This window comes from Solanum dulcamara, chromosome 2 (assembly GCF_947179165.1).
Source record: "Solanum dulcamara chromosome 2, daSolDulc1.2, whole genome shotgun sequence".
In the NCBI taxonomy this organism is placed as follows: Eukaryota; Viridiplantae; Streptophyta; class Magnoliopsida; order Solanales; family Solanaceae; genus Solanum; species Solanum dulcamara.
In genome coordinates, this window is record NC_077238.1 from 1,105,999 (window position 1) to 1,122,963 (window position 16,965).

The window sequence follows — 16,965 nt, forward strand, 5'->3', positions numbered from 1 at the left end:
GAGTGTTTGCAAACCCTACCGCTACAGGTAGCGAGACTGTTTTCAAAGGACATCAATTTCAAAAACGAAAACAACAAAAAAAGAGTAACGTCTTCCAAATGAGACAAATCCATAAGACAAGCATCCAAGAAAGTATGGAAAAAACAAGTACATTTGCTTGGGCAGGTAGTTGAACAAGCACTCAAAAATTCTGATCAGCTGTTTTGCACATATCAGTATTTACAAGAAAATCAATTCACAGTGAAGAAATTGCCAAATTTTTCTTGGTAGCTTACATTTACAAGAGAAGATTATGATTCATCATGCCTTGTGTTGCGCATAGATTGACGTACGAACTGCATGATGAGGAGACAAACATTTTCCATTTACAAGAAGCTGTTCCACAAAATCCACTCGCACTGATTTGAACTGGTAGTGCTGTAGGGTCAAAATTAACAAGTAACTTCATGAGGATGAGGTTTGAACATGTAAAACACAAATGGTTATCACAGACTAAATGAAAAAATTCCAGCCTCAAGACTAATCTTCATTCGACGATGCACAAAAAACTAGTCCTCCAAGCATTGCTTGAATGACGTTCCAATGGGTTCTCACTCCTAATTGCTGGAAAGGTTGGCAATATTATCCCCTAGCTGGAGAAGGATTTTATACTAGGAGCTCAAGCAAAAATATCAAACTCGGTAATATTTGCTTTTGTTTTATCTTTCTTTCTGGTTCCAATAATTGGTGATAAGAATTAAGGAAATCCACAGCTAGAGGATAATATTGCCACAATCCAGCCACGGCAGCAGAAGGTATGAACAAGGAAAAGCATGAGTATAGATATGGGGTGTTTGGGTCAGGTATGGTTCACTGGGTTGGCAAGGAAATGTGGATAACATGGACCTCAGATGGAAGAGGAAACATAAAGCAGGAGTTCGCTGGCGAGTTGAACGGGTAAATGAGATTTTGAATTTAACATGAATGCTAAACAAGAGTATAAAACCTGTTAGGAAAAAACTGATACGACATTTTATCACCAAAGTTGACATGGGCTATTTATCTGAGTCACAGTCAAATCCTACATTTGAGTTCTCTGCTTATTTTGTAGTTAAAGTGAGGCTCACAATAAATACAACACTGTTCCTTGTAACTTAACTAGGGTTATCTTTATGCTGGTGGTCTTATAAATAAAATGTTACTGTATTATTTTACCGATTAAAAAAAAATAAAAAAAAATAATACAATGATTTTCGCAAACTAGAAAAAAGAAATTTTAAGACATCCAAAGTAGATGGCCAAGTTGCAACAAGTGCAGAATAACATCAATAACATAACAATAAAAGATTACCTTTCCTTTCCAAGAAAAATCAACAAAACGGTAGAAAGGCTCCAATAAGGTGACCTGATCTCCTTCTTTAATCTGTAAATAGGAGTTTGGCAAAAGGATCAAATCAACCCAAAAGTGGCTAGTTACTTCGATAAGTCTAGGTAAAACATTATAGTCACGGTTAGTTCTACATTCACCAACTCATTTTCAAAAATTAATACATTAGATGAAATTCAGTTCCAATTAGTCTCATCAGTTTGTTCTTTGTTAATGCAGGACAGAGGGGGTGATATGTTGACAATTTTGAAGTAAGCAACACTTCCAAAGAACTAATGAATGTATTCACTGTATCAAATCTGGGGTCAGGATAAAATGTGGGGAACTGAGTAACACAAACAAAGAACCGTGCTAAGACACATTAAACAGCTCCAGAAGGATGACTTACAGCATCATTGCGAATACCATACACCGTAATTACATAACATGTGTGGTTGGAATCGGATAGCACATAGCACCTGCAGAATATAAGATAAAAGTTTGAAAACCAGTTCAGAATGCCATTTCATTTACAAAGGGGATGAATAATGAGCAAAGTGATAAAACAATGAACTGCTCTAGGTTCATAGAAATCAAGGTAACTTACAATGGAGCTAAACTCTCTATCTTAGCAAAGAACAAAACTTTTCCTGTGACTGCAATTCCTTTATTAAGACCTTCAGATAGGAGATCCATGGTTGCTCTTTTGTATGAATGACTCACTGCAGGAAGCTCCTTGGTTAAAGCCTCATCCATAATGAGGTTTTATCAAACATCAAACTCTTTTGTTAACTAAGTAGATGAATATAAATCCTTACAATCAACTGTGGCAAGAGATGATGATGGGGAAGAAAGCCGCTTAGCCTTAATCTGACCCTGAGAGATACGACCAAATCATTCAACATTCTTCAAGTGAAATGCGCAACAGATGTTCTATGCACCCAACAGAAGTGATTGACACAAACAAATTCAGAATTGTACACTTCTTTTTTTCCTTTTGTAAGAACTCTTCTACATTTCTCAAAAACATGGAAGAGATGAAGAAGAAACAGCTAATTTTGGAAGAAATACCTGCCAGTACAACTAGTACATGAATACGGAGACTAAATCAACCATTAAGTGGATAAACTGGATTGATCAGCACGTCAAATGTATATATATATTTTTTTTGACAAAGGTAACAGGATTGTATATAAATCTTCAGCACTAAAGGCTGGGATCCCAAATTTACACCATGACTAACATTCAAATTGGAGAATATTTTCATTGAATTTGGTGCAACCTTAGTAAGGTTTCTAACTTGATGTCTGTAGCATCATAATGTGACCAACGTTAACACTAGATTAAGATACCCACTGCAGACTTCCCTTTCAAAACAACTCTTGCTTCTACATAACCTCATCTACCTATAAAGTATAAACAGAATCCTAGCATCAACTAGTTTCTCAGTTCCCCCAAGCATTTAACGGATCCACAATTATGTTTGAAAGGAAAAGCAATCTTTTGGAACTTTCTTGCCAAACAAATTTATCATGAAAAATTTGTCTCCCCTCACTACCATTAACCAGAAAATGTTAATTAGGCACAGCACCTAAAAGACCGACATATCAAACGTTTTATTGCGTCAGAAAAAGGGAGACATTTTTTTATAATATGCAAGTCAGGTATCATAAGCTGCAAAAGTATCACCTGTGTGTTCCATACCAAGGACAAGACTATATTTAAATGCATTTTAATTTTATCAAATTTCTTTTTTTTTGGTTCTGGAAAGGGTTCTATTTGGATGATTCACAACTCACACACTTCACATCTCAGACAATAAAAATTAGATGAACAGTAAGTGTCCTATCATAAATCTCCAGATATTTCCTTATGACTCTAATGCTGTCAGCCATGATTTCCTAAATGCTTGCCAAAATAAAACGAAGGATCACTGGAAATACTTTATGCAATCTAGCCACAACAAAAATAATCTCACCCGAAGCAAATAGTCTAATTTATCAAGAAGCAGAACTATCATTCGTGCATCCTCCATAGCATTAAGACTAGGATCCATTAAAGCAGCAGCTTCAAATCCAGTAAGGGCCCTCTCATAATTCTCCAGATATTTGTTCACCTTTAAGAATCAAATCATATTCAATCAAGCATTTATTGTAAACGATTTGGAGAGGAAAGTAAAGACAACATTTTAGACATCATTGTGCATGCAGACATTAGATTTAAAAGGGAAGAAAAGTAAGCTTCTTTGGATAGGCTCCTAATCTTGTATGACTATGCATATAATGCCCAATCCACTAAAAATGTAAGATCATTGTGCATGCAGACATTAGATTTAAAAAGGAAGAAAAGTAAGCTTCTTTGGATAGGCTCCTAATCTTGTATGACTATGCATATAATGCCCAAGCCACTAAAAATGTAAGATCATAATACGCATAGGGAAAACTTTGTATAGATTAGTAGATCTTAATAAATCGATTTCTAAGCATAACGAGAAGAGGGAAAAAAGATGAAGAGAGAGTTAATATCTGCATATATTTAATAGGAATCAATTACGCACCCCATTCATGAAGAGTCACCAATTTAGTAAGGAAAATGAAGTGGACTAGTTAATGATTCACAGAATGGGGGGCAGCTCGATGCACTAAAGCTCCCGCTATGCGCACGGTCCGGGGAAAGGCCCGACCACAAGGATCTATTGTACGCAGTCTTACCTTGCATTTCTGTCAGAGGCTGTTTCCAAGGCTTGAACCCGTGACCTTCTGGTCACAAAATGTTCTTTTTAATTCCAACATAAGCATTTGAAGTTGCAGATACAGGCTTTTTGATGGTTTTCTTAAAACTACAACAACTACGCGCCCCATTGATATTTGCATATATTAAAATATCCTTTGAAGGGGGATCTTTGAAGAAATATTCTCTCTAAATGCTGAAATGATTCCTACAGTGAAAAAGGTCATAGGATTCAAGAAGGGTTCAATGAGTTGACATCTCATTCTGTTTTCCCCTCATTCCGAAGTTCCATTGCGTTCCCTGAATTGACAAATCTCTTTGCTGATGAAGGTCCCTGCATCAACTAATTTTTGTCTTTATTATAAAGCTTCAGGTACACTTCTCCCAAATCGACATTTTTTTCCTTGGATTTTGAGAAATTAATATACACTTTTTTTCTGGATCAGTTCAAATGGCATTCTACTTATATCTCAAATGCAAAATAGAACCATTGTCATATACAACAACAACACACCCAGTGAAATTCCACAAGTGGGGTCTGGGAAGGGTAGAGTGTATGCAGGCCTTACCACTACCTCGTGAAGGTAGAGAAGTTGTTTCCGATAGAACCATGGTCATAAAGAGGCATTAATTCCATAACTAAAGTGGACGAAAGGTGTACTACAGATGGACAGAAGGCAACAACAATATACCCGGATTAAGTGGGGTACGAGACCTTACCCCTGCCTTGGGAGGTAGAGAGGCTGATAGACAGAAGGCAAAACTGGAAAAAAAAAATCTAGCTTCCCAGCTTGTCAAATCTCATTATGGGACACTTCCCCATCTAAGTTTCTTTTCCTTTATTTTTCACTTTATTCATATAGTTGACCCAACTTGTTTAGGAATGAGGCGTAGTTATTGTTGGTTATAAAAAATATAATAATTGAACTGAGGCAATCAGTGGCAACCACAACCAAACTTCTAACGGATAACAAGTGGGTCAAGAAAGGCCACTTTTGCTATAATGTGTCTGAGATGTTATCAAAGAATCTCACACTAAATTACTATACAATAGAATAAATCAGAATTGAGAAGTTATAAGGCTTACAGTGGCACAACTGTAGTACAGATCAGGATTTGACTTCATTTTTTCATCTCTCTCCTGAAAAGGGTCCAGAATTAGAAGAAGTTCCAAGTTTCTAAATAAAACATAGAGCATGACAGACTTAGAATGCTCAACATACAGCAGATAAATCCGAAGTTCATGAGCAAGATTATAACAGGGCAGGTGCAGACTCAAAGAGAAATTGCGTTCAAGATAAGCTTTATAGAAGTCCAATCAGCAAATGCATACTTACAGCATTCTGGTATGCTTTTAATGACTGTAGAAGCTTGCTGTGGTCCCATGATCCAGTCACAAAAAAAGAAATGAGAAATCCATTTCCTAGGTTATCTGTTAAAAAAGATGGAAGCCATACTAGTCAATAAAAGAAAAGGCAGATGAAAGAGCATTGAAGAAACTTGAATTTGGATGCATTAAATGCAGATCATGGTTCATCTATCAGGAGAAATCCACACGAAATCAGTTAGTGTATGAGTCTAGCAGAACTTTAGCCGTGCATGGTACTGAAGTAACCTAAGGTGAAAAGTGAAGTGTAGCATGCACTCTAAATGAATAAGTACTAAATCTACTTAGTTGCCATGTCTTAATTATTGAGTGTGTATAGAAACTACATTTTACTTCTATACTATAACATGTTTTAGAGCAATGCAAACATGGACTTAGTATCATTGAGAAGCACTAGGTCAAAGTTGAATAAAGAAGTAGATAGTGGTTGAACAAAGAATGTTCGTAACAACATATCTAAGGGATGTTAGAGCTCAGTAATTAAGGAAGTGTCTCCTTTAAACTAGATTCCTTACACCAAGAATATCCATCCTTGACATCCAAAGTGATTGCTTCCCTGGCATGTTTGATGCTTTCATCAACAATTTCTTCTGGATTTTCCGCATCTGCAGAGTAAACATAGATGAACAAAGAATGATCAGCCTTCTTAGGAAAAGAAATGACAGCGAAGATGTTAACTTTTCACCATAAGCAAAAATACAGACAAGAAAACTTAAATATAGATTCTTCACTTTAATACTTCAAAATTAAGATAATACTATAAAAGGTAGAAATCTCGAAATAGAGTGGTCGATCAGTTTGGAGAGTAGAACAGAGGGACAGAAGTGGTGTCCATTCTGTATTAAGACTCAAAGAACATGTAGAATAGAAATCTCAGGCAGAAATTACAATAACATCTATGTAAATGACATTTCATGTTTTACTATTGATGAAATATGAAATTATATGATCATACTGAAGTTAAGAGATTTTCTAAGGAAGAATTAGAAGAGAAAAAACTCTAAGGATGAAAATTGCCACATTGCAGCAGCACAATTTTTTTTAATCAAGAAAAAGTATATATTCTGTTTTCGCTGCAAAACTTCTGGTTTCTTTCTAGTCAAAATGTCCATGATTGACATAATTCATAATAGAATTGTTCTTCATATCTGGCTCTGATCTTTCCTTAGTTTCTGCCACTGCCAACTGGTCATTGTTTGATTTAACTGCCAGCCACACCCACTGAGTCCCATAAAGATTTCAGAACATACACCAGATTTGCCAAGTTGAGCTTTTTTAGACAAGTATTTGCCAAATACACCTTATATGTAATAGGATGTTTCACAGATTCGATAGTCTTCCCAAAAGCAACACCCCGTTACAGAGATTGAATAATATTCTTTGTACGTTGTCATGAGTTAAACATGCCTCAGTAAATCTATCCATCCAAAAGAAAAAACAATTTTATTGGAAATTTTGCTAACCCTAGCATTTTCAATGGTCCTTAAACATTATCAGACTTCATTCCTCAGCAGCTCTGATAGCACAACTACATAGAATAATTCAGTCCTCTGTTGTTCTCCACAATATTGAATCCTTTGGGTTTTCATACGGTATCAGCTCTACTAGTGACTCGGTAACTCTAACAGTCTCCGAATCATTAAAGTTTCTTCTAGATTCAACATCTTTGTTGACCTTGATTGAATAAATTTGGATGTTTTTGTTTTGGTGTTCCATTATCCAGCAACTTATCAAGCCACAATCTGATATTTTTACCACACCTACATTCAATTTGACTTTTTCAACAAACTGATTCCATACGGTTATATTTTCCTCCATACAACCCCATAAAGTGCAAATACAGACCTTAATATTAGGGATTGGAAGATATCATCATTATGGATGCCTCAATTTCTCTAGTCATCAGGTTGGTGATATTTGTGGGTTCCTGGCAAATCGCACAAGTCAGACCACATTGGCTTGAATTTCTATTTAAAATTTAAAGTTTCTTACATGGTTTCATGTCCCCATCTGTGAAAAGGAAAAGTTCTAGTCTTCCTTTTTACGATAAAGTCAAAAGTTTTATTGATAAAGTACCAAGATGGTACAGGATCATACAAGACTCAACAAACAAACCATAACATCAGACAATCAAGTAAACTCTCCATTGGAGAATTCTACTCTACCGTTTATTTAATGCTAAATAATACATCGTAGATCTTTTTTTTTGTGTGTGTGTGTGAAACAGGTATAATTGTATTCCTCAGCGTTAAGGATATATTGGAGACCTCCAAAAAAAAACAGGAGGTATACATAATAAATCATTCAGTTTGAAGTTCTTCATGGTTGTACCCAACTTTATTAGGTTGGCTCACTCAATAAAAGAAAAACTTCATATGGCCACATTTCCTCCTATTTACAATTCAGTACTAGTATACATATGTACCTTATCAAAAGAAAAGGACCTAGTATATATGTACCTGTGATGCTCATTAAGGAACAAAAAAGATTAGCATACAACAATATTCACCTTGAGACAGTTTCCTTTCAAGCATTGATAGTTGACATAGAATTTTCTTATTTGGACCCTGAAGACATCAACAAATGGAAACATTATATGTCTACACCCTTTTATATAATACTTCACTATTGAAATCTTATAGTACCAAATGTAGCAGCAGCTTAAACCACCTTGCCAAGAGCAAACGTAAAGCAGTTTTTAGCTGCATTTAAATCTCCTTTCTTCCAAATGCAGTTACCGAGACACAGCCAAGCATCCACAAGAAATGGATTCAACTTAACCTAAAACGAACAAATTAACAAACACTTCAAATAACAATGCTACTGACTAAATAACAAAGCATATTTAGGGAATCAAATTAGTTGTCTGTATTTATCTTTCACTCACAGCTTTGGACAGATGATCCTCTGCTTCCTTCTTATATACAGGAACTGCATCCAGTATTTTCCCTCTTAGATACTCATAGGTTGCACGTTGAAGTGGCAGTTTCCTCTTTTCTGCAGAAATTTCTCACAAACACAATCCGAACTCAACGCATTTCATACGAATTCAGCAGACTTAGCTCGAATAATACAGAGTTTTACCTATAGGGATTTTATCGAGGATTTGAAGAGCTAGATCAGATTGGCTTTGCAATTTGGAGAGTCTCTCCTCCGGAGTTAAGGGGAAATAGTTGTCGCGAAAGCTGTATAGGTCATCGGCGGCTGCAGTTGCCTTTGCGAACAAGTCCTCTCCGGCGACTTCTCCGGTTGGAAAGCTCATCTCCGATGATTCTGCTAGAGGTTAAGGAAGGAAGGTTGTAATACAAAATGCCAAAATAAACTCTAACATATGTATATATAGTGTTACACTTAATTACCAAATTAGGCTTAATACTAATAAATCATTTTTGTAAATCATTTTAATCTCATAAAATTAAAACAATACTCCCATCCCATGATAATATAATAGTTAAAATGAATAATAAAATAAGAAATTACTATTTTTAAAAAAATTTAGTTGCGTTTTTTGAATAAATTCTTATCAAATTTTATGATATTGATCCTTATTTAATATGAACCATTATACAATATAATTTATATTGAAATAATTTTAGAGAACTAATAATAACAGGCTAATCAGTTTTTGACTTCAGAAGATCGTGTATAAGAAGTTTCATCCCAAGATTATTATTCTTTTATTTAATCAGTGAATTTATATGTATGTTTGATTTCTTGCACTTTTTTCACGAAGTTATTTTTTCGTGTGCGTATACATATTCTGTTTGCATTTTTTAATACTTAAAAGTGTAAAAGGAGTGCAAAATTATGAAATAATTTTAGAGTATTATGGTGTAGAAAAGTTAGATTATTGGGTCTGCGTGCTTGAGTTTTAGCATTTTGGGAGAACAATGAAAAAGAAGATTCATGCATTTCAAACACAAGAAAAAAGACGTAGCCAATTTCTGCATCTTCAATTTCATGCTGCTAAGTAATCTTCATATCCTTCTGCCCTCCGTCTCAAATTATTTGTCGAGATCACTTTTTTATGCTTCTTTAAGAAATATTAATTGGAGGGTAATTATTATGAAATTGAAAACCACCCAGAAACAAATTCATATGGCGTTAAAGTTCTTTTCGTCCAAATTGCATGCTATACAAGATTGTGGTATTAGCTGTGTAAATAATGACTTTTGAAAACTACCTAACTTTTGTTATTTCTTTTTCTTAGAAACAAGACTAGAAGAAACAAGTTAAATCAGGAGAAATAAATTCTTTTTTATAATCTGAAAGAATCTGTAAACAAAAGTATATAAGTCACATCTATTTTTTTAAAGATATAATCACCCTTAAATTGCTATTTGGGAAACATAAAACTAAGGTATCATTTGCAAATTTAATATAGTTTTGCGGAGGTTATAATAACCGTCGTAAATCCAGATAGCTCATGGAGTACGTGAACCATATTACCAAAAATGTTGGTTTTTTCATGCTCTTCCGACAAAAGAAGATAATGTAATTATATTTTGATAAAGGAAAGTTATAACAACAACAATAATATACTCAACGTAACCTCACAAGTGGGGTCTAAAAAGGAAAAAAAGTATTTAAACCCTATTTTTATATTTGTAGGAAAGAGAGATGATTTATGATAAACCTTCGATTTAACAAAAAAAAAGAGTTAATAGTATGACAATAAATTATCAAGATAAAGGGAAGCTATAAAGTACATAAGTAGAGAGTTAGAAGAAAATTTTGGTCATTAATGAATGCTGTAAAAATATTTCTATAGTCAAGCTTAAGCTAAGTAGTCATAAAATAAGTCTCAACACCATTATACTCTAATTGTATAAAAATTCTTTTACACAATCGGTGTATACAAGTTATTACTCCATCTATCCAACAATAGTTGTTCTTATACTAAAAATAGATATTCAATAATATTTGTTCAATTTATGAAAATAAGAGATAATTTTGTATTTAGTTCCTAATTTAATAGTCATTTTCTTATTACATTTTTCAAGATATTATATTTATTATATTCAATGAATAATATGAAAAAAATTATTCTTCTATTTATAATTTCTTAAAAAGTGTGCAAATCGAAAATTGATAAATATTGTTGGACGGAAAGAGTATTAGTTAAATAAATGACACAATTATCCTGTTTTTAATAATATTAAGCACATGTTGATTCCGCTCTTCTAACTCACCCTTCTACTATAAATAAGCTGTTCTTGATAGAAATTAGAATCAAATCAATTTCAAATACTACAGTTTTCGAAAATGGAGAAAGGTAAGTATCGTAGACAGCTTGAAAGAGCCAAAGAGATTAAAAGACCTCCGTTCTGTTATGAGTGCGAGAGTCATTTTGATTTTGAGGCTGGTTTGGAACTGCACAACAATCAGGTGCATCACAAGAATAAGCTGGTCTGTGATACTTGCAAGAACACATTTAGGAGTCTAAAGGAACTCCAATCCCATCAAGATACAGAAAATCACAAGTGAAATCTTCCATTTTCTTGGATCTCTCGTATTCCCCTGTTTTTGCTCTTACCATGCATCTCCATTTTCTTGGTTTCCCTACGTTTTCGATGTCAAAATTCTTGGTTTATACGTTTTTGAGTATCAGTCGGCATTTGGGATTTTGCAATTTCGCAGTTTCAGTTTCCAAAAGGACTAATTCTATCTCCTCTGATCGCAGTGAATTCTGAGGTATGTATGATTCAAAAATCAAAGTTTCTGTTTGATTCTGTTTTTTCTCAAGATTCTTTTTATTTTATTTGTGGGTATGTTTTGAATGACGGATTCTGTTCTTGCTGGTGCTGAGAAAACTTTTAGAGTGTCTTTTTCTTTAAAACTGATTCAGTTGTAGATTTTGTTGAATATCTGGGCAGCAGAGTTATATTGTTGTTGGGAACTTATATTTGTAATGTCATTTGGATAACTGATTCAAATGTAGATTTTTTGAACATTTGGGCAGCAGAGTTAGATTGCTGTTGGGAACTTACGTATTTATAATGTCATTTCGATAGCTATTTCAATTGTAGTAGTATGATGAGATTGAGATATATGTTCAATAAAAATGGTTGATATTTCGAATCTTAACTTTCTTGTATTCCTATTAATGTGTTGATATACATGGTTGATATTTCTTCAATCTACACCAACTGCATTACGCAGTGTGTATTCTTTTCCCATTGATCAGTCCTCTCTGCAGCAAATATTGCGCAGCAGAACTCTGTAGCAACAGTAGAGTAAACGAGAAATAACATATATCTAGGGGATGAGAGAGTATCACGGGCCAGATTCTTCATCACCCGAGGAGATAACCAAAATAGCCTGTGTTGGCATGGGGTGGAGCTGAAGAGGAATATATGTAGATAGGCTGGACAATGCCGGTAAATGTAATCCTCAGCAAAGGGCAATAAGTAAGAACACAAGAAAGTGATTACCATGACCAATTGGAACAAATAGTCCTCAGTAGCATAAATAGTTGAGAAAAGAAGAGTATTCCAGGGAGCTAGGATACCATATTTGCTCACAGTCGGTTCACCAGCTAGCTAGGATCACAGCAATAAGCTCCCACCATCGCGTGAATTACCCTTATACTTAAAGAGCATCAGCCAACCTTAGCTTTTCTCCAATTCCAAACCATATATCAACACATGATTAATAATCTTCTTTCTTTCCATACTTATTACCCTTGCAATGATCCCATAGCTGAAACACCACATCAGGCTCAATGTATACCATCAGCCATCATCTCGCGATAAACTTCCTTCTTTTCTTGACCCCCCACACATCCCACTCTTCTAAATTTTATGTTATGCTATTTATCAAACACCTTTCTCAACATGCCTAGACTTGCTCAATCTATTAAAATTTTGCTTACTTTATCACGAATTCGATAACATCTATCTATATATATATATATATATATATATATATATATATATATATATATATATATATATAAAACTAGATATAGACAAGGCCTAGAAATTAAAATTATTTATCTTTTTTTGACATTTTTCCTTTGTTTTTGAAGTTGCATGACTAAAAGTGTTGCATGATTAGAATGGGACTATGAAGCTCCTTTTTTACTTTGCTAGCAGGTATGCTCCCTTGGTTTTTTTAAATATTTCTAGCACTTGATATTATTTTTGTATTTTTTTTACATGTAAAGTTGTTTTTTATTAAGGAGATGGACCTTACAGGAGTTTATAAGAGTAATTGTTGATTATGTATAGCTATAACTCAATCTTATTTTTCTTATATTTTTTATATTAGATTGTGTAGGAACTTTTTATTGTTTTATTTGGGTAAATTTTATGAGTGGGAAAGAGGGGAAAATGGAGAGGAAAAAAAATTAAAGAAGTAACGAGAAAAAAGAGGGAGAAAAAAAGAAGGAAGAAATGAAAGGAATTAATGTCTATTTATGTTTTTTAAATCATCTTTTCGTAATACTTTCTCTCATTTTTGTCCGAAAATGTTAAAATTATGATTGTTCCCACTTCTTATATTTAAAATATTTTCATAATAACTGTCCAAATTAAATGAGATAAATAGTAAGTGTTGGGCTATGGCCCATGTTAAATCCAGGCCCATGGTCTAATCCCATTTATAAAAGAATTGGAATAATTCTCCTAATTTGATTTCCAATTATATTTGAAAAAGGATTAGAATTATAATCCTATAAGGCAACCTTTTCCTTATGTAGTAAACCTAAGTAACACCAAATTGGGATTGAATTTCTCTTATAAAAGTGAGGCAATGTAGGTAGGTTTCTTGTATTCTATCAATCACAATATCATTACTCGGATTCTAAATTCATAAAGTTTAAATCCTTACTATTTCACTTTCCACAAAGATGGAAGTTGCATGTCCGGTCCCATTGTTGATGTTGGCTGAGAAAGAGGGAAACGAAGAATCACGTGAGTTTTTCGATTTAATAAATGGTGTCACCTACACTATGAATTTCCCAGAATTGGTTGGAAAACTTTGTTTGGGTGTTGGAATTCCAGGATGGATTTTCACAGCAGATGTTAAAGGGAATATGAATTTGTTCCACCTCAACTCTCGTTCTCTAATAGAATTGCCCCACGTGGATACCCTGGACAATTTCGAGTACGATTATCATATACAATATGAGTATTATGTCGTAAAAGCACTACTTTCGTCCAATCCTCATACAAACGATGATTATATTTTGATGATAAATCAAGGAGTTCCTCGTTCATTAGCTTATTGGAAACCTGGAAACACGAGGTTTATCACAGTGACTCATAAAGGGGCCTATTCTGATGTAACGTATCATGATGGACAGTTTTATGGAGTTAATTTTCTGGGAAATGTTGTCATCTTCGACTTTAGAGGAAGAGGGTTAGAACGACCCATTAAAAGGATAGTTCAAGGAGTGCCTTCCGAGTTTATTTGTGGAATGCAACTCTACATCGTGCATTCTTTAGGTGAACTATTTGTCATCACTAGAGATGGAATTGAAAACCACCCCGAAACAAATTCATACGGCGTTAAAGAATTTATTGTTTCCAAGGTTGATGTAGATAATGAAAGTTATGAAGATGTTGATGATTTGGGAAACAGGGCACTCTTTCTCGGGTTTAGTGCCTCTATGGCCGTTGAACAGTATGGATGCAAGGCCAATCATATATATTTTACGGATGATTGTTCTACCGCGTACTTTTCTAGTGTAAAAGGAGGTGGAAAGGACATGGGCATATACAACTTGTTTGAGGATACAATTGAGCCTCACTATACTGGTGAATCATATCACAGATTCAGTCCACCTATATGGATCTTCAATACTCCTTTCTCTGTTTAGTTTTGATTTTAGGTTAAGTTTGTTGCCTTTAGTACTTATTGCATGTAATTCTCTTTCGGTAATAGTTAATTTTACTTATTTCTCTTTCATTCCTAGCTTTCTTTTCGTCCAAATTGCATGCTATACAAGATTGTGGTATTAGCTGTGTAAGTGACTTTTGAAAACTACCTAACTTATGTTATTTCTTTTTTCCTAGAGACAGACTAGAAGAAACAAGTTAAATAAGAAGAAATAAAGTGATGTAAAGAGCAATAAAGAATATAAATTTAGATGTCTCAGTGTGCTCCAAGCATTTTCGAGAGTCTCTCCTTAGCTCCGAGGATATATGCTCGTACGGGTGTGCTTAGAGAAGAACTTTGACAAAGTAAATATTGACTTAGTGATCAGGAAAGTAGTTTATCGCTAATTGCTCTTAGTATTGCTTATGTAGCTATCACGCATCAGGGGTGCTAGCTTTCGTATTTTTTTTAATGAGAAATAGTAATCTTCCTTACTCCACCTAATTTGGCAAAGAACTCACGGTAATTTTTGGGAAAATCACATGAATGCTCCTGAAAGATAGATTATTGAATTTTTTTAAAATATTATTCTTAATTATACTAACAATGTTTTAATAATGTCTAAGATAGTTTAGCTGCAATAATACAATGTACCTAGCAACTATGAAGTTTAGTCAGACTTTCAGCTTCGGTGTGTTTGGTACGGAGAGAATGTTTTCTTAGAAATATATTTTAGGGAAATGTGTTCGGTGTATAAGTAAAAACTATTATCCTAAAAATATTTGTACGTAATCTAAATAACTAATATGGAAGGTGCAGCGGTGGAGTAGTGGGGATGGAGGCTAAGGAGTGGGGAATGAAGATGAAGTGTATTGGAGGGTGGGAGTACACAATCAATGTAGAATGTCACTTGTACATACTTCCATTGTAGAAGTCATTTTTCTCATTTTTAAGGAGCTTAATTTTATTTTTTAAAAAATATTTTCTTCAAATTATAATCAACCAAACATAAAAAAAATCGAAAAACATCAGTATCGAACACACCCTTCATCTTAGTCGATAAAATAGACACAATTTGTACCACCTGCTTATCAAAAGAAACTCTCCAGTTGGAACAAAGCACAACATAATTGTATGGTGTTATAAAGCGTACCATTCCTTCACAAGCATGTATAAAGACCAATAGAAATGAAAAAAGAAGAAGATATTTTTTGGTATTATGTATGTGGAAATCATATTCATCTTTGTTTTAATTTTAATACTAAACCAAAAGAAGTGTTTGGGATGAATATAATAGCCCAAACATACACAACATCTTTAATTTATCCCGAAATTCTATTTTGACACCTTTTAAAGCATGCGTGAGAGATCCTTTTTAACGTTAATAATATTCAGCATTTTAATTTATGGTTAATAATGTTCTCCCCTATTTATTTTCTCTGTCTTCTCTCTTCAATCTTTTTTTTTCGTCATTTATTTTCTTTATCTACCTCCTTTTCTATTCAACTGTCTCTAAGCTAAAGATAATATTTTTTAATTTAATCTGAAATCTGATAAGTCGCAACTAAACTAGTCTAAAACTCAAAAAGATCAAAATGCTTTCGGGACTTTCAAAAAATACGACGATGCCTCTTCTAGGCCTAAAATCACCTCCGAAACTAATGGAACCATCTGGAATCCAATCCGAGCTCCCGAACATGAAATGTTGACCAAAGTCAAACTTGACTCATTTAAAACCAAACATTCCAACTTAAGACCTCAAATCCACATATCAACCCCCAAAACTGGTTCCGACAACTCTCCTAGACCAATTTCCACATTTTGAAACTGATGAAATCGACGAAATTTCATTCCGAGACTCAAAACTCCAAATGGTATCAAAACTCACTTTTAGAACAACTTAAGCCATAAAGCTCAAAAACTCCTACCATCCTCAACTTCTCAACAAAATGTCAAAACCAGTCACACAAAAAGACCAAATATGACTCGGGGCTACTATCGAAAAGGATAAGACGGTAATTTTTCAAACATTTCCAAAATGATTGTTCAGGTCATTACAAGTATTTTTTTTTATAAGAAAATCTATTAGGGAGAAAATGAACTTCATATGTTCCGTTTTAATGAGCCCTCGATTCAAAAGAAAAATTATTTGAAAAAAATGACTACAAGAAAAAAAATGGGTCTAGCCCTTGCCTCTGCCATCTAAACGGCGATAACATCTGGCTAATTATTAACATCTGGCTAATTATTAATTTTCTACCCTAATTTTTGATTTTCACACCTTCTTATCTCGAGGTCACGCCCTTAATAAGATGGGATTGTGTCATATCCTTTCTATAATAGCAAGAAAAGAGATAATTATTGCAATTCTTTTTTTAAAAAGAATGAAAAAAATAAATATAACACATGCTGGAGAACTAATTAATTGATTTTTGAGATCTATAAATTACCGTCATCGAAAGGTAATGAGATGATCATACAGAAAATGAAGAAAAAACTCAAAGTGTGAATTGCAATTAATTCTAATATGATGTTCTATTTTCACTATTCTCCTTATAGTAAGTACCTATATTTCTTCATATTTATAGTGCTAATTTTTATTTTTATTTTATATATGTGTTATTTTATATATGTTACACTAATGGTTCGATTTTCAATTGATAATTCCAGCCAAGTGGGG

General features: G+C 33.8%; 2 protein-coding genes across 2 annotated transcripts; one reads left to right on the forward strand and one right to left on the reverse strand.

The window, feature by feature from the left end:
• Positions 1 to 112: 112 nt before the first annotated feature.
• LOC129879892 (uncharacterized) lies at positions 113 to 8,773 on the reverse strand. The gene is made up of 13 exons (XM_055953625.1): positions 8,547 to 8,773; positions 8,350 to 8,459; positions 8,133 to 8,243; positions 7,972 to 8,029; positions 5,978 to 6,067; positions 5,413 to 5,507; positions 5,163 to 5,216; positions 3,324 to 3,461; positions 2,164 to 2,221; positions 1,953 to 2,067; positions 1,755 to 1,824; positions 1,331 to 1,402; positions 113 to 417 (listed from the first exon to the last, which is right to left on the reverse strand). The coding sequence occupies exons 1-13, from the start codon at positions 8,722 to 8,724 to the stop codon at positions 301 to 303; spliced, it is 1,266 nt and encodes a 421-aa protein (XP_055809600.1). The 5' UTR covers positions 8,725 to 8,773; the 3' UTR covers positions 113 to 300.
• A 1,915-nt stretch (positions 8,774 to 10,688) lies between these two features.
• LOC129879893 (probable F-box protein At1g65740) lies at positions 10,689 to 14,554 on the forward strand. The gene is made up of 2 exons (XM_055953626.1): positions 10,689 to 11,156; positions 12,493 to 14,554. The coding sequence occupies exon 2, from the start codon at positions 13,315 to 13,317 to the stop codon at positions 14,284 to 14,286; it is 972 nt and encodes a 323-aa protein (XP_055809601.1). The 5' UTR covers positions 10,689 to 11,156; positions 12,493 to 13,314; the 3' UTR covers positions 14,287 to 14,554.
• Positions 14,555 to 16,965: the final 2,411 nt, after the last annotated feature.

What these genes read in the sequence shown, in the direction of transcription:
- LOC129879893 (XM_055953626.1), top strand. Translation starts at nt 13,315, where the DNA reads ATGGAAGTTGCATGTCCGGTCCCATTGTTGATGTTGGCTGAGAAAGAG.
- LOC129879892 (XM_055953625.1), bottom strand. Translation starts at nt 8,724, where the DNA reads ATGAGCTTTCCAACCGGAGAAGTCGCCGGAGAGGACTTGTTCGCAAAG. An exon ending in TTACGTTTGCTCTTGGCAAG is followed by an intron (nt 8,030 to 8,132) that starts GTGGTTTAAGCT and finishes TGATGTCTTCAG; the next exon opens with GGTCCAAATAAGAAAATTCT. An exon ending in TAAAAGCATACCAGAATGCT is followed by an intron (nt 5,217 to 5,412) that starts GTAAGTATGCAT and finishes GACCCTTTTCAG; the next exon opens with GAGAGAGATGAAAAAATGAA.